Raw genomic sequence first — 23,756 nt, forward strand, 5'->3', positions numbered from 1 at the left:
AAACATCGATTAAAATAGATAAATAAATTATGAAAATTCATCATAAAATTATTGAAAAATGGATAGCGCTATCTCTTTCTCGCTTTGCTCTGTTGCCAGATCGTCTGTTAACAATGTAGGATTAATAAATTATTAACAAAATATTACATCTTAATTATGAAATTATTGGAAAAAGTAATAAAATATAATTGATTATTTCAAACGAGAATGAACAGTTAATATCACATCAATAAACCTTCATCAGCTACCGTCTATAGAAGGCATTGACAAGACAGATAGATGATCGGCAACGTTGTTCTCCTATCTTTCTCCACTGTTATTATAACGTGGACCTCACTATAGAATCTTGCATTGAATCAGATATTATTAAATACTGTATCATTAAATACTGATTTCGGTAATTTTATCAGTCTTATCAACTAAAACCTGAATTCAATAGTCGTTGGTAGAATAATATAAAAATAAAAGAATAGGTGAGTGAGGTGTAATATTGCTAGATACCACGCCACTTGCTACAGCTTTAGTCGTGTTGCTATCACCCATCAATGAACACATAATTCAAATCTGTATTTTGGGAAAGAGCAGCTGATATTGTTGCGTTGCTATAACCAGGTAGATAGCCTTCTAGCCTAACCTCTCAACTCGGAAAGTTGTTGCAATCATGTTCCTCAATCAATCTACAATATTATTGTCAACTTTCCAATACAGTTATCATTAAAAATTCGACCAAGTCAACTTGAAAATGTGACCGGTGTGGTCACGAAACCATGGTCGTGTACCGAATAGAACTGTGTAGAATTTGACAACATATGTGTGTTTTTATTCAATTACAGTTATCATTGCTGCAACTGAATCGAATTTCAAATAAATTATTACTATCGTATTTCATAAAACTTCAAAGTGAAAAAATACTCACATTCTTTGATGTGGCGACGCCCGTTTCGTGCTGGTATCGCACACATTTTCGAAACGGACGTCGCCACATCAGAGAATGTGAGTATTTTTTCACTTTAAAGTTTTTTGAAATACGATATTAATAATAATAGTGAAAACAAGATGGATAACCAAGAACGGATTAATTATCATTCGAATATAATATTCAATCAATAAAATATGTATGTCTGATATTGGAATCTAGAAATTTTCGCAATTCTTATTATAAAAATTATTATTCTTATCGGAAATAGCTAGTACTCTTTTTGAAACTTTTTAATACAAACACAACTGGTTTCAGCACTCATGCCATTTTCAATTGACAAAAATAAAAATCTGGTGTGGTACACTCACACAACTTTACTTGCTCATTGATCGATTTATAAGCCTCATTAACGAGGATAATTTAGGGGAATAACATTATGCCGATTGGCGGCTAAATAATTAAAACTACGATTATACTATTGTTATTGTGTTCAGAGTACATTTTCCTTTGTTTGAATTATGAAATTTGAAGATTTTTTAAAAGTTGTCAAAACAGCTGTTCTACAAATAAAATATCGACATGTGTTCTTTTGAATAAACTGCTCTACCTACCTACCTTACGCACGAGAAGGAGGTTACAAAGTAAATTTCTCAGGGATGGGGTGGACCCCCTGTTAGTTTCCCAGGGAGGAGACTCATGCGAGTTAATAGAGCTGATGAATAACTATACAGGGTATGAATTTGAAAAAAATCGATCAAGTCATTTTTGAGAAAATCGTGATAGAAATTTAACAAAATTCATTCTTCTCAGGAATATTATGGAGCTCCTGCAATTTTCCCAGAAATGAGACTCATGTCAGTTGATAGGGCTTATAAATAGCTATCTAGGGTTTAAATTTGAAGAAAATCGTTAGAGCCGTTTTCGAGAAAACCGTGAAAAACATGGTTTTTTAGCCATTATCCGCCATTTTGAATTGAATTTTATTGAATTTCTTATTGTCGGATCCTCATGGTATAAGGACCTTAAGTTTAAAATTTCAAGTCAATCGGTTAATTAGGAATGGAGTTATCGTGTTCACAGACACACACACACACACACACACACACACACACACCCTCACACACTGACCAACACCCAAAAATCATGTTTTTGGACTCAGGTGACCTTGAAACGTATAGAAAACATGAAATTAGGGTACTTTAAATTTTTTTGGAAAGCAATACTCTCCTTACCTATGGTAATAGGGCAAGGAAAGTAAAAAATTACATGAGTGCTGAAACTAGTTGTGTTTGTGTAGAAAAGTTTAATAAGATTGCCAGTTATTTCTATAATAATTAAACAATTCAAGTAGCCGTATATAAAAATACATTATTCTTATGAGATTTCTTATCATATCAACTCGTATAGCAGATGAGCAGCCCTTGAATTCGTAATTATTTTCTATGTTGTTCTGGTGGATATCACAATTGAATAAAAACAACTTGATATCGTCCAAACTAAATTTATTGCAATACAGAACAAGTTTCGGGTTTTGATATTAGTGATAGGTTGTTAATAATTAGTTTATTAGTTCGGCTGTTAATATAGTGAAGGATGGTCTAGCAGCATTATAATGGTCTGCTGCATTTCTGAAACATACAAAAAAAACAACATATTATTCTCGATGTTGGCTATTCACCATGAGCTTTTGACTGCTCTCTTGCTGTCTCTCACTCACTCTCTCACTCTGTCTCTCTCTCTCTCTCTCTCTCACACACACACAAAACCTCTCTCACTCTCCTTAAGCCAGGTTTTCATTATAGTAGAGTTAGATTTTCAGACCACCAGACCACCATCGGGCCAGACCACATCAAGCGTTTTTACAGGCGACAACCCAATCAGCCAATCGGAGAGCTTCATGCCCTGCCGACTTTAAGGCTGTCGGTACACTTTTTTATTTCAATTGGATAATCTTTTTCAATATAATTGTAAAGATCATTTATAAGATTGAGAAAAAGTGGCAACTGAAATTTTTAAGTGGTCTAATAAACGAGTTATGGGTTTTTGAAGTGCTAAACTCTTGTTTTTTTCAGATCATAGACGGTCTTGACTATATTAACAGAACTTCTCTTAAAAATTCAAAAAATGTATCTTTCCAAACAAAAACATTTTATTCCCCATATTGTTCATAAATAAAAACTAACATTTTTTTTGTAAATTCGATAACTTGTTTATTTTGGAATAAATTGCGAAAATCGCATATTAGAACAATGATATACTGAATGTATTAAAAAAACTCCAATGGAAAATTCGAAACCGTTTATGATTTGGAAAAATAACGGAGTTTAGCAGTTCAACAACTCGCTTATTAGACCACTTAAAAATTTCAGTTTCCACGTTTTCTCACTCTTATAATGATCTTAACAATTATATTGAAAAAGATTATCCAATTTCAATTAAAAAAGTGTACCAAACAGCCTTAATCCTAAGGGGGCTAAACGATGTTGATTTGTAGCTTGGGCACTACGATTTTTAGTGACATTAGTGGCAGATTTCCCTGGGCAAGTACTAATACTATCTTGTGAACTCTCCGTGGCGCTTCTCCCTCTACTCGACGACTACTATGCTGATGAAAACAGTCACGAGCAAGTAGAGTCGTGCCAAAACGATCATTGACATTTTAAGGTTAGTTCTTTACACTGGACAACACACTTTACCTACTACTCTCAATTGTAGAGAAAACAGTTACTCGACCAAGTAAGTAGAGTAGAGTTAGCTCGGTATGTTTTTGAAGGGACGGATTCAAAGATCCAAAGGTTCAAAGAATCTCACACGTCAACCGAAACTTATTGTGTGCACTCGGTAGAGTTGGTATGCCAGTTACTCGTCCACTAACTCTACTAGTCAAACCCAGGCTTTATCAGTGCTGCTATTATTATTCATTTATGAAGACAACAGGTAACCCCATTTTGTCTTCTCCACAAGTACATTAGGCAATTAAATTCAAACAAATAGAAGAAAATACATAAAAATACAGTATTAGAGAGTGTAACAGCCAGAAAATAGGTTGAATGAATGGTTGGAGAAGAATAAAATAATAAATCAGGAACAGGCGTGTTCTAGGGAAGGATACAGTATAATTGATAAAATATTAATTTCATACAGCATCATCAATGTAAAACTGAATCCATCTGTAGACTTGCTGGCCGCTATGGCTTCGTATGAAATGAGCAATGCTATCCAGAGATTGTCAGTTTGGTGTAAGGGTAAGCATTCCTGACCGGCAATTAGGAGGTACTGGGTTCGATTCCCGGGCTGACAAATAGTTTTTGTATAGTAGCGCTCATCGAATTTCCATCTAGCTGTTTACCCTGTTGTCAATATTTGCAGTAGCAGAAGTCTTCAGGGTGATTTGAAGCATTTTATTGGGATTTTCGTTTAATAATAATGAATTTATATTGTTTGTATATTGACTTCAAGGCCAAATTAGTACAAGTTGTACTTACAACTTACAAGTTGTACTTACAACTTACAAGTTGTTTCAGATTGTATTATCTGATAAATTTGTGAATATTGTCGAGAAATAATATAAAAATTCATGGGCGTTTGTTTGGTGTAAGAATGGTCGGAATAAGAATAATATATGAAATAATTAAGAACTGAAAAACTGAAGTGAACACCTACAAGACTTAACCTAATTCGGACTATGTGTAGCCTTATCTAAATTTGGGAGAGGAATAGCACAAGGTTACCTTATTTTTTCTCTCCCTATAATTTTTGATGATGTAGGCGAACTTGTTGTGTGAATCAATAATAAAGAATGATGGGCTGAGTAATGAATGCATTCAATGTCGTAAACAGAACGGATTATACAAGGCTGCTCTTTGTGCCCGATTTTGTTCACCCTGTCAATTGATAAAATTGTTGATATTATGGAAGGAGGAATATGGGTGGATGAATTGAATATTACAGGAAAAAGGACTAATTAGCGGTTGAATTGTTTCTGATCGCATCCACGCCGAAAGCATTGCAAAAAATGATAGTATGCTCGAAGCAGACTTGGGGACTTAACAACAGTTAATACAGACAAAACTAAGATAATGGTGATGCAAAGAGGAGCGAAATCAGCCCGACATGAGAGTTGGTACTGGGGAGGAGATTGAAGTGGTGAAATAGTACAAAAATTAAATATTGAGGCGTAACCAGCGACCACATAGCACAAAAAATAGAGCAATGGCATTTCTGTAGCATGAAGCCAAGTCGGCCATCATAGCTGGGTCTATAGTGAGGTCCACATTATAATGGCAGTGTACGATTGACAATACTGTTGCTGTCCTTTTCTATCATACAACAAAACAGATAGCACTATCTCTCTCTCGCTTTGCAATGTTGTCTATTTGCCAGAATATTTTATATTTACTTTTGACAATGACTGTACAAAACTGAACAAAAAATTCTCAGCCGCCATTATTTTTCTTCATTCTATCAAAATACTTGAGTACACAAGTCGTATAATTGATTCAAAATGTATTTTTGGAACGATGAAATAATTTTTAAACATTACCGTATGAGAAACACAAATTAAAATACCTGAAATGACATTTTAAAAGTTGATAACCAACCATCCTAGACTTCATCCATGCTTCAGTTAGCCTACCCGTATAGGTTAGACCTACTCGTACCGGTATAAATAACATTGAAAAGTTATTTCAAAATTAATCCATTGAAATTACTTATTTTAAAAAGGATTTCTATTTTTCTATCATTTTTAAAAGAAATTGGAATAGAATACCTACCAAATAACTTAATTTATGTTGTTTTGAAATTCTGATTGGTTGATCACAGCTTTTTTAATTAGCCGCCATTTCAGGTTTGTATAAAAATAAAAATCTGATCTCAGTTATGGAAGAAAATTTTTGAATCAAATTATGAAAAAATATATTTTCTTGATCAATTTGACATTAAATTCATTATTTTATCAAAAAAATGATAATTATTATTGGATTAAATTTAATGGGATGAATTGAGTAACAGCTTTGTACAGTCAGTGGCAAAATGGAGAGAATTGGCAACGTTTTTCTCCTATCTTTCTTCACTGCCATTATAACGTCTACCTGACTATAGAAACGCAAAATCCAGCTAAGAGACGCTAAAAATTGTAGTGCCCGAGCTACAAATGCAACATCGTTTAGCCCCCTTAGGATTGAGTGAAAATTTTCAAATATGGTGTACTTATACCCAATGAATCACTGATTCTAATGGTGTAACTAAAATTACAAGTTTCTAATCTATTCAGCTTTAATGAGTAAAAAAAGTTGAAAGTTTTTCGCATATTCAAAAACGTGACATGAAAAAGTTGGTATGCGAGGAAAACTTTCATCTTTAGGGCAGGCAAGTTTCATGAGCGAGAAAGTTTTAGATAAAAAAGATGAATATTATTGTTTATTTGAACCTTTTTTTTCTAAGATCAGCCGTTCACCTGATACTTTCCGAAGAACAAGACAAGCGAAGCGCTCATACTGATGCCGAGATTTGTATTATGTGGTCTCTGGGCGTAACATTCGTTCTTTATTTGAATAAATAAAAATATAAATCTGATTACCCTTTTCGAGTTATTTCATCACGACATGTTTCGGATACTAATGCCATTATATAGTGATATATATCAAAATGAAAATGAACTTTATTCTGCCTTTGAATAATACAACAGTTGAATACAATAATCGTTTCAGAATTATACTAGCAGCAATTTTTCATAGACGCTGCCAGTTTACATTCATTCTATATATAAATTTCATAATATAGAGGTAAGAACTGCTAAATAAAATAAATAACAATTATTATCTGCGGCCATTGCGGTACAATGATAAGAATTTTATAAGAAAAATACTGTTTACAGAGAACGAAACTTAGAGTCAAAATTTAGAGTTAAAAATTGAATGTCGAATAACAAAACTAAAACATTCAGAAGCATAGTTCAAACAGTTCAAAATACAATCTGACATGTTAAGATAAAACTTGAAGTAAACTGTCTAAATCATGTTGTTGAAACAACCAAGGTTTTATAATTTTCGTAAAATTTGTAAGGGAGGTAGGTTTTCCTCCTGCAATCATTAAGTATAATGTTATATAGTTTTGGACCTAGATAAACAAATGATTTCGCAAAAAAACTGAAGTTTATTCTAGGTAGTCGTGAGATGGAATCCTCTCTTCGTCTTTCAGAAAAGCAAGGTCTAAAAAACCCATCATAACCACTACGCAAAAAAAAATTCTTAATACTTTAAAAGCAAATGAATGTCGAAGTGAGAAAATACCCAGTGATTGGAACAAATGAAACGAAGGCTCTCTTCGATTTTTGAAAAGTATTATCCTAATAAAGTGCTTTTGTAATTTTTGTAGTGGACTGAAATGTACTTCCGCTGCTCCACCCCAGCATATAATGCCATATTCTAATTTAGAATTTATTAGAGCAAAATATACGGTGCGGAGGATTTTTGTGTTACACAGGTCTCTTAAGTGATAAAATTTACATAGGTCTCTATTAATATTTCCCTGCAAGGTGGCTATGTGGGTGTTCCATTCAAGAGATGAAGATTCCAAGATATTTAATGACATCTACTTGTTCTATTGGTGGACATTGGCATGGAAAATCTACAACTATTTAAATGAAAAATTATGGGTTGAGGTAGAATTTTAGGTGTACGTAGAGAGAAATTGATGAATTTATTTTTTTTAACATTTATTGCCAATCTATTTCTGAGATACCAGTTCTGGAGGAGCTTACAATCCTCATTTATTTTGCTGAACGAATCCTCCCATGAATTGCCCGAGCTAACTAGTACTGTATCATCTGCATAGCAAAAAATTTTCCCATTCAATTTAGCATCACACAGATCATTCACAAATATAATAAATAGTAAGGCTGAGAGCACTGAGCCCTGTGGTAATCCTGTGATAACTGTTAGAAAAGGGCTATGTGTACTGTATTATTTACTTTCGTACATTGGATTCTATCCTTTAAAAAACGAACTAAACCACAGCAACGCTACAACGTTATAGAGATTCAGATTCAGATTCCTTTATTCATGTGTTTAACAAAACATAATTCAACTTACGTTCTAGCGTTAAAAATAAATACCAGTAGCGGTAAAATGACATGGTGAATCATATTAAACTGATGAGTTCTACAATAATATTGAGCAAGAATAATGATGAAAAATGCAAAAGTTAAGATACTACTGTAATGTTTTCACATGAAACTGTGAAGTTTGGACCTTAAGAAGTCCATTCTCAGAGAGGGTATCAAGGATACCCTCCCCTTCAGCACTTAACCGTGAAAAAAGAAAGTTGAAAATTCAAACGAAATATTATGTCTAAGCGAAAAAAATGAAGAAAATATTAATAAGTAAAAACCAAATCATAGAAACGATAAATCAATTAACAGAAAAGAGTAAATAATAATAAGGGGAAAAAATAAAGAAAAAGTTAATTCCCAATAATTAGAAAATCAATATGATATACTAATTGGAATAATGAGGGAGTGAAATTTATTATTAGAAAAAAGATTTGTAGATTTAAATTCAAAAATAATGTTGATGACTAAGGGAAATTATTGTACAAAAGATATTAGTTCATGTAAGTATCAAGATAATATGATTATGAAAGTTCATGGAGGAATAATAATAATTCTAATTGGGAATTATGAAGGCGAAATTATAATACAAAAAAGAGGGGAAGGGATATAGAATAAGGTTGCTAAAATCCACTAGAGGAAGAGTTAGAATAAGAAACAATCTTAAATGTAGCCAATACACATTTTTATGCTAAATTTACACGAAAGAAATAAAAAAGAGAAAACCCATAATTTTTACTTTGGAGTGGAGGAAAATGATTATAGAGGATAAGAATAGGTATTAAGGAAGGTTTAATTGAATGTCATGCTGCTCTAGGGTTGGACAGTTTCAGCCATTTTTTCTAAAAGATAATGTCTCAATGTACGGGTGAAGCCCGCTCGACTCTCTATGGACCTAATTTGATTTGGGAGTGCATTCCATGCACGACAACCGCTAACAAGGAAGGATTTTGTATAAATAGTTGTTCAATGATTTGGAATTCTTAGAGTATTTTCACCTGTTCTAGTGTGGGAAGCATCAATTCTCCTACCTTCAGATACAAATTTAAAATCGTTTTTAAAATAGATTGGTTCACCATATTTTAACAAGTTTGATTATACGAAGCATTCTCTGATCAGGTAACTTTAAAGTTGAACTATCAATATGGGCTTGAGTGATTCGTTCATGTCGTTGTAGAGAGTAAACAAACCTGAGGCAATAGTTTTGACATCGCTGAAGTTTATCGTTTAAGGTTACTTGCATATCATTGAGCACAGAATTACAATACAGTATATAAGATGTGGGAATATGAGCGATTTGACTAGTAACAATCTAATTTTTCTGGGAAGAATATCTTGCACCTTCTTCATTGAATGCATGGCAGAAAATACAAATTTACAAGTCTTATTAATTTGATAGTCTAGAGAGAGAGAGTGAGTCAGCAGTGGCAAAGTTTGATTGAATATGTGTGGATTGTTTTGTGGACCAAAATGAAATGAACATGGAGAGTAATTGGGTAATGTTTGATGCGGTGGTGAGAGCTCTAGTGAGTTATGTATGGTGGGCATATGTGTGGATATAATCAATTTGAAGAAGTACAACGGTTACAGAGCCTTTACCCTTAGTTAGTCTACTATCGTGGTTAAAACTTACACTAACACTGACGTCTATCAGACGCCTTTTTTTCTGGCTTTGATTTTGACCTTTATATATTGTTTTACAATATTGGGTCGCACATAGCACCTTTTTTGACCTTTAACTTTACCTGTAAAAATACTTTAGACCATGAAAAACACCTCTTTGTTTCTCATTTTTGATTTTACAGAATATCATTACACTTTTTTGACAAGTATTTTTTGTTTGACTACTAAGCATAGTAGTTCAAATAAAAATGATCAATATACATCAATTTAGGAATATTCATATTTCTGGAATCCCTGCCACTGCGGCCTTCAATAAAATATTGTTTTTTCTTCTTTATTTATTCTATTAATCAATCAATGCATTAAGTATACTTATTCCTACATACTATCATTCTTGAATATACATCAGCACAATGTATTATCTATTTTATAATCAGAATATAAATAGTACATCTACAATATAAGTGTATTCTCTATTATTTTCTTCTATGAGCAGATTAAGCTAATTATGTAACAAGTGGAAGCTAATTGATTAAGCTAATTATGTAACAATTCGTGTATTATGTTTTTTTTGGAAATAAACTGAATTGAATTGCATTGAATTCATGAGTTCAATTTTATGACTTCAAGGGGTTTTCATAGTAACTACATAATTTTACTATTCTTTTTTTCATTTCAAAACAACCAAAAAAAAAAAACTGAATTTACATGAGCTATAAAAACTAATATAAATACTATCGTGACGTCTCTCAGACATAATTTCTCTTTCAAGATTATATACTACTTCAGGAGTTACTGTTACATGCTATTTCCACTTCCAAAGCCTGAAAGTTCTTCATCTCCTCCAATGATCTCACTCAGCATAATTATGCTCTACTGACTCTTCATATCGTTTGTCGACAATAGACACTCGTTGTCTCAGCTGCCGTGAATGAGGATTAGTCCCAGAAGCTGAAGGATTCTCAATAAAAGATGAATTCGGTTGGTGATCCATTGTGCAAAACACTGTTGTAATGAAATGTAACGTCAACACTATCGCACGTCTGATAGGCACACCATTCTAAATAAAAACTCACGCAAACACTATCGTGGCGTCTAATAGATGTATAGACGTATTTCTGGTCAACTGCCAGCTACTGGGCCAGACCGGTGATGGGAAGGTTGAGGAAACAATGGACACTTTTCCTGTGGCGTCTCATAGACGCTGGATAGTAGTTAGGGGTTTATCAAGAAATTATTTTCTACACCCAGTTATATTATGTACGTGGAAATCGTTAAGTATAATTTACACCATCATCTATTCGAGCTGCATTACAGTTATATTATCAAAACCCTCTCCTTGAAACCAAACAGGCCACGTAAACTTGCGCAAAAAATGTTTGAACAGAAAGTAGGATAATAGAAGATGTGGGAAGAGCAGGCAGAAAAATATAACATTGGATTGCTAATATACACAAAAGCCCATATGTCTGGTGAATGAGAAACCAGTACTATAAAAGACACCCAAATTCCTAAAACACTCCATCTCTTCTAACATTTTATTTAATAAACTGGCAGTTGCCAAATCTATAGTGAGGTCCACGTTATAATGGTAATTTATTTAGGAAAATTGAAGAGAAACTAGAAAGAAGCTAGTGGCTGACAACTGGTCATTAGTTCTAACTATTACTAAAATTCAGTTGTATAATCAAGTGCTAGTTCTAGATATATACAAGTATGGGGTAGTTAGATGTTTCTGAAAAATCCTTGAGCAAATGATAAGTCTTGCAGTTGTTAATACTTGTTCTGCTACAGCGAGATCCACGTCATAATGACAGTGTTTGATTAGCAATGGTATTGCTATCCTTGTCTATCATTCAACAAAGCTAACTCTTTCTCGCTTTGCTCTGTTGCCAGATCGGCTTTTAACAATGTAGAATTAATAATTAATTAACAAAATATTACATCTTTATTATGAAAATTATAATTTATTGCTTAATAAAATATAATTGATTATTTTTATAATTATTAATTATTATTATATAATATAATAATTATAATAAATTATAGTTAATAATAATATTGATTATTATCACATCAATAAACCTGTATCAGGAGGCATTGACAAGACAGAGGATCGGCAACGTTGTTCTCCTATCTTTCTCCACTGTTATTATACCGTGGACCTCACTATAGGATCTTGCATTGAATCAGATATTATTAAATATTATTCAATACTGATTTAGTTAATTTTGTCAATCTAATCATCTAAAGCCTGAATTAAAAAGCCGTAAATTGAAGTAGAATAATATCTCAATACAAAATCAAGAATAAACACTCATTAGCTTCCCAATATGGAATTATGTTTGGGAAAAGCAAACAATGATTAGCTGCGGAGATGAATAAAAATTTGTTCACTACAATCAGTGTAGAACAGTCCACAATGCACACCCGGAATTTTTTTATGGACAAAATAACGATCGTTTATGCAATAAGAATATTCACATCCTGTCTCGTCTGACTTTATTATCTTGGAACAAGTAATGAGTTTGCACTTTGCCAATAAATTTGCACTGTTGATAGTCGAAGATATTTTAAATTAATTTGGAAAACGTTGGTGACATACAACATTGTTACGAGTCTATTGAACTCGTGAAAATTGTTCACAAATTCTATTTTCAATTGCGATATTTACATAATGTTCAAAAAACTATCTTTACATCCATTGAAGCAAACTACACTGAACAAATATTTCTGTGGGTTGAATCTAAAAAAATCCCAGGTCGGTTGCCCTATTTTCAATATGATTGTACTGTACTCCAAAAAATCCAAGGTTAATGATTGTAGTTTGCCATGCAATCAAAATATATTTGAAGGATTGTTTATTCTAGTGTATAGTTTATCAAAGCTTGGTGATTGTTTATTACAGCTATAGTTGGGTGCTTTAAGATAGTAAGGTACCATACTTATGTAGAATATTTGTTAACATGAGACCTGAACATTTCTGATCTAAATGTTGAGCATGCAGCTGTTGATCAAATCTGAAGAGTACGGTATGTGAATGTAGAATATGTTCATGTTGTATGTGATATTTCGGTGTACATAACATGTAAAGTTAGTGTGTAATACACTTCGTGAATAAGATCGTTCCAAACACTCAAAAATCCCTCATTAGAATTCTAAATCACCCTCCTACAACTTTTTTTTCTAATACATTATTTCTAATTGAAAAAAATCGTGAGAGGAATAACTTTTGAGAGAAGGGTGAACACTGACTCAGGAAACATATTGAAAGGCGATAGTAGTTCTTTTGTATTAATAAGTCTGTAGATGAAAATTAATGAGAGATTGCATTTATGAAAATGCTAATTACGATCCGGCAATTAGTTTGTGTAAGGGTGAGCATACCTGACTAGCAATTATGAGATACCAGGTTCGATTACGGGGCTGGAAAAAAATTTTGAATATAACCTCCCATCGAATTTCCATCTAGCTGTTAATCCTGTTCTCAATATTTGCAGTAGCAGAAGTCTTCGGGGTGATTTACAACATTTAATTTGGATTTTCGTTTAATAATAATTGATAATTATTAAGGTTTGAAGCAGTTTTGGGTAAATGCCTGTTGTTTTTACCTGAATTGTATTTGCATATGAATAAATGAGTAATTTATTCTGTATTGAATCACAACACATAATGTAATATAATAATCAAACGGAAAATAATTCTGATGAAAAATAATTCCGTTCCGACAGCTCTGCTAACTTCTGAAGTAAATAACATGTAATAAAATGTTAGGCTACTACTAGATAGATGGTTTTTGGTGATCGAGGTCTGAACGTTCTCATGATTCATGTGAAAGAATAGGCTATTGTCACCAATAATTATTAAAAATTTCGTTTAAAACAAAACTGGAGAGTAACAAGTTTTTGTAATACAATATTCAATCTCGTATCCCACCTGCAATGGTAGGATCACCTTATTTCAATATTATGATCCATTCATTGTTTATGTTTTATTCTTTCATGTACGAAAAGTATATTATGAGTTGGAAAATAAGTACAGTAATTTCATTACGAAAATTCTGTCAACTTTTGATGTGAATAACATAATATCCAAGTCTCTATAACTATAATCATTTCCATCACCATGAGACTAATATTGAAAACCTTTGTTCAATGAAAAATAAAAAGAACGCCAACTTTTGAATTACTTGCATGTTAGTTATCATCGAATTGCAATGTTTAGTTGGAAATGTGAGGCATTGGGCAGTATCCTAGTTGAAACATAATTGGATCAGTTAATGGTTTAAATAGTGAATATAACACATTATAATAAATGCAATCAAAGCTTGATTCAATCCTGGATTAAGTTAAACGTCATCCAACCTGCTATTGATCATACGGGATCATTTAATAGGGGCATTATTCCACAAGTGGTACGGAATTCACCTGAAACTGTCGGTCCAATAAGCTCTCATAATTTGCATGCATCACAGTAACACTATCAAGTTTAAGTTTATATAAAAAGTAATATTATATATTTTTTATACCGTACTCTAGAAATGTCAGAATTTGTCTAAAACTGTCGAAATTTATTATCTCTCCCTTAATCACAGTTATTCTGCATACTAACAATCACAGTAATGTTATCATATTTTTATACTATCCCACTATGCATCATCACATACTGTCTGTCATAAGTGAATTAAGTCTATTTTATTCGTAATTTCATCGTATTTTTGAATAATTTAATATTCTCCAGTTGTTATTCATAGCCAAGGGACAAGGGCATCGTCTATTTTTACATAATATGGGCAGTTTCTTCAGAATAAAATTGGTGTTAATTGATGAAAATTATTTCTCGTTGTGGATGAAGAGATGATGTGGTATATTATAATGATTCCCAGCACCCACGGACGATTATCAGACTAATATTAGAAACCTGATGCACACATAAGGCCTAATAAGAAGAATAAGACATTGAAGTTGTCAATATCACTATATTCTCACGTACCGGTAAAACGGGGTGACTTTGACCCAATTTTGGGGAGTTGAGATTTTAAACTGCTTGCAATCAATACTTAAGTTGAAACACATTTTTTGCAATATTTTTTATTGTATTCTGCAATGTTTGAAGATTATTTTCCATTATAAAAAGTTTGAATTTTTCTCAACTTAAACAAATATATAAATTTCTTTGAAAATAAGAGACAATGTCAACCAGGGGTTGGGGTGACTTTGTCTCACTTTGAAAAATATATGAAAAAATAGTTAATTTTCAAGAGTTATGCAAAGTGAAACCAACTGTTAACCTTTAAAATAAATAATTACATTAAAATAAATGAAATCCACTTTATTACAAATTATTTATTTAAAAATATTTTAGTTTCTGCTGCCTAAAAATCTTTTGTAGCATCGAGGCATGTTGGCTCCAGCTACAGAATCAGCAAAAAATGAATATTGAGAACGTATTAATTTTAACCCTTAACTGGTATGGTCGGGTCAAAACTGACCCAGCCGACTAGACTTTTTTATCTTTTGCAGGAATAATCCTGTTGATCGCCCTCTCCCCCCTTGTATTCTCCTACTTCCGCCAGCACTACAAATTGCCAGTATGCTCTAACTGCTCGTGCGTGTAGTTTGCGATTTATTAGCGTTTTGGGTCAGTTTTGACCCAGCCATACCGTGAGTAGTGAATTCGGTTTTTCAATTTCTGGGTCACGTTTGACCCAACCATACTTTCAATAGTTATTCTTACAGATAATTACACAAAGGCCAACTAAATTCAATCACCGTAATTACCATAATATATTACTTATTACTTAATCAATTACTTACTTACTTATATATCACATAATGATATAATTACCTCATAATCACCATATATTGGGATTTTGTTGCATTGGTTCCATCAAATGATGTAATTTTATACCAATTAAATTTGATTGGCTTTTGTGTAATTATTATTATTATTGATAATATTATTACTTCTTTCATGAAGGTGAATGATTTTTGGGCCCTAATACAATTCTACAGAAAGATAAGTTCAGAAACAAAAAAATAATCGTTGGCTGGGTCACATTTGACCCAGCCATACCATTAAAGGGGATTCAATCTGTGAAACTATAAATTCAATTATCTATAAAAAATGTGTAAAAGATTTTTATAAAAAATAATGTAACACAGAAAGAGAACATCAGGGATATTATATTCAATGAAAAAACTGGGATTTACACAAGTAGAGAGAACATTTCCATACAAAATGTAAGATTTATGAAATTTTTCAATACATATCTTTCACCTATGTCAGTTTTTTTGTGAACTGATAAAAACTATGTTATTACAGTTTTTTTTGGAGATGGACTCATACTCTATGACATAAAAGCACAGAAGAGACTTTTGTTCAACAGGATGTATTTTTTTTATTTTTTCAAAAATAGTATTGCACATTCTTGACATGCTTCAGATTTTTTCAATATAAATATTTTTTAAACTGTAATTTCATATTGTAAATGGTCTTGGAACAACAAGTAGACTATGTTCTTATTTGATTTTAAATATAAAGACTTAATTATACATCTAAGAGTATTTTTTTATTTTTTTAAATTTGGGGTCATTTTTGACCCAACCATACCTTGAGTGTGACCCCAAAGACACCATACCAGTTGAGGGTTAAGAAAGGTGAATATTTCAAATTTCAAATTTATTTATTCAAGTAAGTTACAATACATTCTGGTTCTTACACGAATCTACAATAAATTACAGTACAACAGCCAATTATGCAACAAATTTCACATATTATGAAAACTTATTAATTACAATGAAGATTGAATGCAACATTAGAATATTGATAATATAGTATTGTAATATAACTACATAAATCAGCAGTGTTTCAACAATGAATAAATGATAATTTCAATGAATAAATATACACCCCACTATATATTATATGTGTTGGGGTATAAGTAATTAGTTGCTTATTGCGTGTAATAATTACTATTTACAAACTTCATTCACTGATATGGGATTAAAGTTTTTTATAATAAAATTAGTAAAAATGTATAATACAAACAAACAAAATTATGGAATTAGTAAATAAATATTAATGTTCTATTAAGGATAATAATAAGAAAGGTTATTTTTAGAAAAATGAAAAACAGTAAAGAGTGGAATGAAGGATAAATAGTTTCAATATTTACAGTCTAACTAAATTTTCACAATTTTCCACTCCAATATCAACAACCAGGAAAATAAACTTTTCTTGAACCTGTGTCTATTGAATTCTTCCCTAATGTAACTTGGTATTGAATTATAAATTTTTGGTCCCAAATATGTGTAGTTTCTTTGCCCAAATGTAGTGTTCATCCTTGGTACTATTGAATACGTGTTTCTCTGCCTTGTTTGATGGTTATGATCTGCCAGTCTTATGTGTTCGTTGTTTCTCCTCATTCGCGTGATGATAGCCTGGATATAGAGTTGTCTTACACTCAGTACTTTACTGTCCTTGAAAAGAATGTTCGTGGGGAATTGATTCTCCTTGAAGCCTATTATTTTTAGTATTCGTTTTTGAAGTTTATAGAGAGGTTCAACATGTGTAAAATTCGTAGCTCCCCAGATAATTATGACGTATCTTAAAATTGATTGCACTAAAGAAAAATAAACAGTTTTTTATGTCTCATAGTTGAGGATTCTACGGAGTTGATAGAATTTGTAGAGAAGCTTTCTGATCCAGGTAATTGATAGATTAATGTGCTTGGCCCATTTGAATTTGTTGTCCACTATTGTTCCTAAATATTTTATTTCATTGACTTGTTGAATTGAAGGGCAATCACACGGGTTGTTGGTGCTTCCACAGTGATGCAGGATTATTGAAGAATCCGGTGGTCTCGTCCGTTCTGTCAGAGAAAAGGCTAAAAATTTCGTTTTTGTTGCATTTACTGTAAGCAAATTTTCTCTTAACCATTTATCGACTTTGATCAATTCTTCCTGTGCCAGATTAAAAACTTCCTCCCAGGTGTTTCCTTCAAATAGTATACACGTATCATCAGCAAAAGCTATTACTCTTCCTCTTATCTTAATTGAACATAGCTCATTTGCATATGCCAAATACAGAATTGGCCCAAGAACTGTTCCTTGGGGAATCCCAAACTTCATCGTTTCCTCTGAACTGAGATGTTCTTCAACTTTGACTTTTTGACGCCGGACACAGAGGTATGATCTAAACCATGCTAGAGGAACTCCTCTAATTCCCATGGCTTCTAATTTCTTCAGCAGCAAACTATGATTAACAGTGTCAAAAGCTTTTGCTAGGTCCAGGAACACTGCTGCACATTTTTTGTTATTTTCTAGCTTATCTGTGACAAAATTTGACAATTCTAATACCGCATCTTCTGTACTCCTCCCCTCACGAAAACCAAATTGATTCCTAGATAGTAAGTTGTTTTTTTCCATGTAATTCATAAGACGTTTCTTTACCAGTTTTTCCAAAATCTTAGAAATATTGCTTATAAGTGGAATAGGCCTGTAATTGGTGGCATTTGTTTTGTCGCCTCCTTTATGTAATGGTCTAACACATGTCTCTTTCATAGCTTTTGGAAAAATTCCTTTTGACAGACTTAAATTAAATATGTGAATTAATGGTTTTACAATTACATTTTTTATCGACTTCAATGTTCTATTATTGATTCCATCAAGTCCTGGAGCACTGTCATTTCGCAAACTACTAATAGCTTCAAGAAGCTCATCTTCAGTTACTGGGTGAAAGTAGATGGAGTGTAGAGTTCTTGTAACAGGTTTATATTGGGATATGATTTGGTCCAGTGGTTTTCTTAAGGAATCTATTATTGTCTCCGCCATTTCTTCACCTACATTTGTGAAAAAGTTATTCATGTGGTTGAGCACAGTTTCTGGATTTTCCTTTAGTTTGAAAATCCTATCATCTATTTTAATAGCATTCAATTTCATTTTTGTTTTTGATTTAGAGTCAGTAGCATCTTTGATTACTTTCCACATTTTTTTATTATCCTTTCCAGCTTCATACAATTTTTCTCTATAGTATTGGTCCTTTGTTTCATGAATTAAAGCTGTGAGTGTATCCCTATACCGACGATAGAAGTTGGTTAAGTTAATGTTGTTTGGGTCTTCCTTTCTTCTTTTGTTGAGTGGATTTCTGGTTCTTATTGCTGCTACTATACCTCTGGTGATCCATGGTTTGATGGGTTTGTACTTCTTCTGCCGCCGATGCTGCTTGATATTATTTTGTATATGTTGTCTCAGAGTTGATAAGAAGGTGTCATAAGATGTATCTGAATTATTATCTTCTAAAACATGAATCCACTCCACATTCAGTAGTTCATTCTTCAAGCTATTAATGTCTATTTTCTCGTTTATTTCATGTGTTCCAGTTTCATTTGCACTATTTCTCGAAATATGTTGCACTCCTAGAATTGTGGTGAAGTGGTCAGTTATTGTTGATTCATAAATGATTGGAAAAAGATTATCTCTGGAGTTGGTAGCAATGTGATCTATGCAAGAAGCAGTTTCTGTTGTAGTTCTGGTTGCTTGCTTAATGCAGAGTCTGAGCCCATGCTCGCTTAGAAGATCGCAGTAGTCATTCAATTGATGATGTAGACGAATTTGAAGGGTGTTAATATTCATGTCTCCGGCACATATGACTTGTTGCCCTCTTAATTCATTCAGGATCGATTCTAAGTCACTCAGGAAATCTGTAATATCATTGAAGGACGGTGATCTGTATATTGCAAGGATGTTCCACTTTTTGTCTGCTGCATCCAACCGAATATGTAGGACATTTGCCTGGTTAATATGTAGCTCAACACATTGTACATTTATACTATCTTTAACATAAACAACTACATCATCATTTTGTAATGGGTTGTTTATGGTGGAAAAAACATCATATCCTCGAATGGACTGGAGTACAAATTCAGTCCTAATCCAGCATTCGGTTAGAATAATAACATCAAAAGAAAAATTAATGTCGCACAATTGAATCATCAGCTCATCAAAATTTCTTCTGATACTCCTTATATTGAGACAGAAGATGCTCAAATCACAAGAACTCAATGCTGCACAAAGTTGTTGACTGTTGTTGATCACTTCATCGTTTATTTCTTCAAAATAATCAAGATCCTCGAAGCTGAGCAAATTTGATAAGTTGTTGTTATTCATTATTTAAACTCTCATTAATCCCTTCCATGTTTCTTTCATTCCAGCTTAAGAGAAACTCTTCACTAACATCCTTTAGTTTTCGAATTAGAGTCAGCACTAAATCTTCTTGCCCTGTTGTGATATATCTGAAGGTTTGTGTGTGTCTGCTCATTGCTACTATTACATGTTGTGTGCTGTTATATATTCCAAGTTGTTTTTTATTGTTCCTTATCAGAACTACATTCTTGTGAGTTAAGCCCTGTGCTTCATGAATTGTATGGACTTTAATTGAAGGGTGAAGTTTTGATTGCAGCTCTTCTAGCACTGTTTTCTTCTCGAGCTGAGTGAATGTAAGAATCAGAGTGTTAGGTTCAAGTGGTCCAAGTTCTCCATTTGTTATTGGAGGTCTGACGGATAACAGGACCTCATTTTTCGTACCAATGTCCTGGTAGTAGCTGGAAAGGATGTAGCAGACGTCTATTGGACACCTTCTAGTTACTGTTTGATGGATTCTCTTCTCACAGAGAGATGAAATGTGTGACCATTCAGCTGTTAATTTACTTCTCTCTATGTAAGGTATTTGGTTTGAATCACCTAGCAGAATAATCTCAGAAGCACCAGCGAGAGATGAGACAAATCCCACGAAACCTGCATGCATTAATACTGCTTCATCTATGAAAACACGTTTGTACTGCTTTTTTGATCCGTTTATTATAAAAGATGAAACTATTCTATAATCCTGTTTAATTATTCTTTCATATTTATTTTTGTGAATTCTATTCACCTCTTGCCTAATTTCATTTATTCCAGCTCTTGTCTGACACAAAATGAGATCTTTACCTGGTGTATGTTGCTGAAGGATAAAGTGAGTTTTACCACACCCTGGAACTCCATCCATCCAAGTTATTTTTGGCATCTTACAATTTGTGATGTCAACTTTTAGAATATTCTTCAGTAGCTCAGCATTCAGCATGATTTGGGTGTCTACTGACTAGAATATACTTTTCCTTAGTTAAGAATGACTTTGTTGTTTCATTGTAGGGTACGTATTTTCCTTCATTTTCAAAACAGAAGCCCATTCGATATGTAGTGGATGTCGGCCACAGGAAAGTCTTAAGTCGATTGTCGTAGATGTTCATCTCGTTTCGCCTTATCTCTTGAATACATGCTGCTGAAGAAGATATATTACTATTCAGTGATGATAGTACTCCCCTATATAAATCCGCATTCAGAACATCATACTGTTGAATAAAGTTCCTGAGTTCTATCATACTGTTCAAATAAGCATAAAGAATAGAATCATACGGTAGGTATCCTTTTGGACAATCTTCAGAGCCATCGTTTTCATGTGGTATATCCAAGAACTTTAGATTGTTTATTCTCTGTAATAGAATACATAATTCAGGTTTTTAGTTTTAATTACTAAACTTAAAATGTCCAAGCATGTAAACTCGGAGTCAATATCAAAAGAATCTATTCCAATCGTAATGTTGTATTTATTTATCGATGCATATTCGTCTATTACCAGTAAGAGGTCACGGATACCTAATTGAGCCTCATTGTTATTATTTTGCGCTAATATCAATGTCAATGAATTTTTAACAAGATGAAAACGAATTGAGCTATTATTTACGTTCCGTAAATAAACAGTAGGTAAGCTATTGTATTCATCTTGACTCAGCGTTTTCTTCTTGATTGAATGTGCAACGCCTTCTGAAATACGTAAACTATTTTTATTCCAGCGAGCTAATGATAAATTAAAATCTGTATATTGACCAAAGCTGAAAATCAAAGACGTCCTACTTTTCGCTGACTTTTATTAATTCTGTTTTTTTAATAGATGATAGGAAATCTTGAATATCTATTTTTATATTTGATGCTGTGAATTTATTTGATGATTTTGAGCTGGAAATTCTATTTTTAATCTTTTTAAGCACTTCCATAATTTGTTCGATCAATTGATTGTTGCAATGCTTTCACATAGCTGGGACACTTTAGATAGTTTACTTTGTGGTCTGAGGGTTTATCAGCTCTTTTGCAGTTAAAACATACTGGAGGTTTATCGATTGAAGGGCAGGTTTTGATGTTGTGTCCTGTGATGGAGCAATGACCACAGATATCTTCTTCCTTTTTACAATGTTTTGTGATGTGCCCATAGACTTGACATTCATAGCACCTTTGCACTGCATGGTAATCATTAACTCGACATGATGTCATATCTATAAATATTTTTTTCTTATTAATTATTGCTTTCCTAATTTCGGGTTCACATTCTACTACCCAATGCACGGAATCCTTGTTTTTCGGCCCTAATTTGAATGATGGCTTGCAACCTTCTTCAAATTTTTGTTTTTCTATTCCTGAATTGACAAAAGTTTTGTTATATATTTCTTCAGTTACCTCTTTGTTAGTGAGATCAGATGGAACATCATTAACAATTATCCTGGGTTTTTTATTTTGGGGCTCAGTTATCTTGATTTGATCATTATTTACAGCTTTATTCTTCAATAATTTCTTTTTGTCCTCTAGAGAATCCAGAACAATGAGTAAACCTCCTCCTCTAACGGGTACTGTCTTTTTTATTTTAATGTTATCCTTTCTCGCGATGTTGGTTTTCAGTGTTCCTTTTATTTTTTCACTGTCTTGTTTCTCATTACCGGTGGAATTTGAGGGTTTAATTAAGACTACCTGTTCTTTTGGAAGGATTTTCCTGACTTGATTATTGGACTGGGGATCGCTTGAAGTAGCTTTTTTCGGTAGTTGTATCATGTCTGCGTAAGTAATAGGCCTGTCTTTATTTTTAATTTCCTGAACAGATTTGCTTATGTCCTGTAATGAGTCATGAATTTTCGGATGCCCTAAAGAATCACTTATTTGGCTAATAGTAACTGCTCTCGTTTCTACTTTCACGATTACCAATGCTAATTTTTGAACTAATTCTAAGAAATTATCATATTCGGCTCTGGAAACCTTGTTTTTTTTAAATTCTGACGAATTCTGACGAATAGTTATTATGTTTTATTAGGTAGAATACATGGTATTTATCATTTTTCGAATTGTTTTAGCATCATATCCTGCATAATAACACAATTTTTATACTGGGACAAAGTCACCCCAAGTTTAACCTAAAATGACCTTGTTATGTATATAACTAGTAACAGAACCCTATCCAATTCACATAAATAATTTTATGGATATACCAATTGAAATAAAAAGACAAAAATATATATCATAAGTCTTTTAGAAGTTTTCAGACAACAAAATCACAAGATGAAGCAAGCAGTTAGGTTTTATGTCGATAATTTAATATATCGAGATTGGACAATATATCGATTGTAGAGCCTAGATAATGATCAGGGTATCAATGTTAAACATCGATTTCGTATAACAGAGATCGGAGATAAACTGATTTGAATCTTTTTCCGCGAGGTGGGACCAAGTCACTCCGGTCGACGGTATATGATTGAATCAATTAATTAGTTTTAACTAAATTAATGCTTCTGTATTGACAACATCAATGTCTTAATTTTTAATAATTATAATCAACAATAAATTGACTTACCATAAGTCGATACCAGGACGACGATGATGCAGATCAGGTAGATTATCAAGATGACGATCATAAGCCAGAAAGCAAAGTCTAGATGGCGCATCCAGATAGGGCTATCCTGCATTGAGTGTCCTGCGGCGTAGTTCAATGGACGAACAATTGCTGCTCCCGGAGCATTTTCTTGATCAGCTTCTCGTTGTTGGTTTTCGATCGGGATCACCATGGCTCGATCTCCTTGGCGGACCTCTTGCAGAGTGATGTCCTCTCCCTGGTTTGATTTCGTGGCAGCCGGACGCATATTGTATCGCGCAAAACTACACGGAGTTGAGAGACGTGTGTTGACTGGTTGCCGGTTAAAGGCGTAATGAGCCATAAAAACTGAGGAGCGCTAGTGCGCTGCCAACT

At 33.0% G+C, this 23,756-nt stretch overlaps 1 protein-coding gene across 1 annotated transcript; it reads right to left on the bottom strand.

Moving 5' to 3' along the window:
- Positions 1-2,404: 2,404 nt before the first annotated feature.
- LOC111050427 lies at positions 2,405-23,756 on the bottom strand. Its single transcript, XM_039442785.1, has 2 exons — positions 23,364-23,756; positions 2,405-2,547 (listed from the first exon to the last, which is right to left on the bottom strand). The coding sequence occupies exons 1-2, from the start codon at positions 23,722-23,724 to the stop codon at positions 2,498-2,500; spliced, it is 411 nt and encodes a 136-aa protein (XP_039298719.1). The 5' UTR covers positions 23,725-23,756; the 3' UTR covers positions 2,405-2,497.

Source organism: Nilaparvata lugens, chromosome X (genome assembly GCF_014356525.2).
Source record: "Nilaparvata lugens isolate BPH chromosome X, ASM1435652v1, whole genome shotgun sequence".
Taxonomy (NCBI): Eukaryota; Metazoa; Arthropoda; class Insecta; order Hemiptera; family Delphacidae; genus Nilaparvata; species Nilaparvata lugens.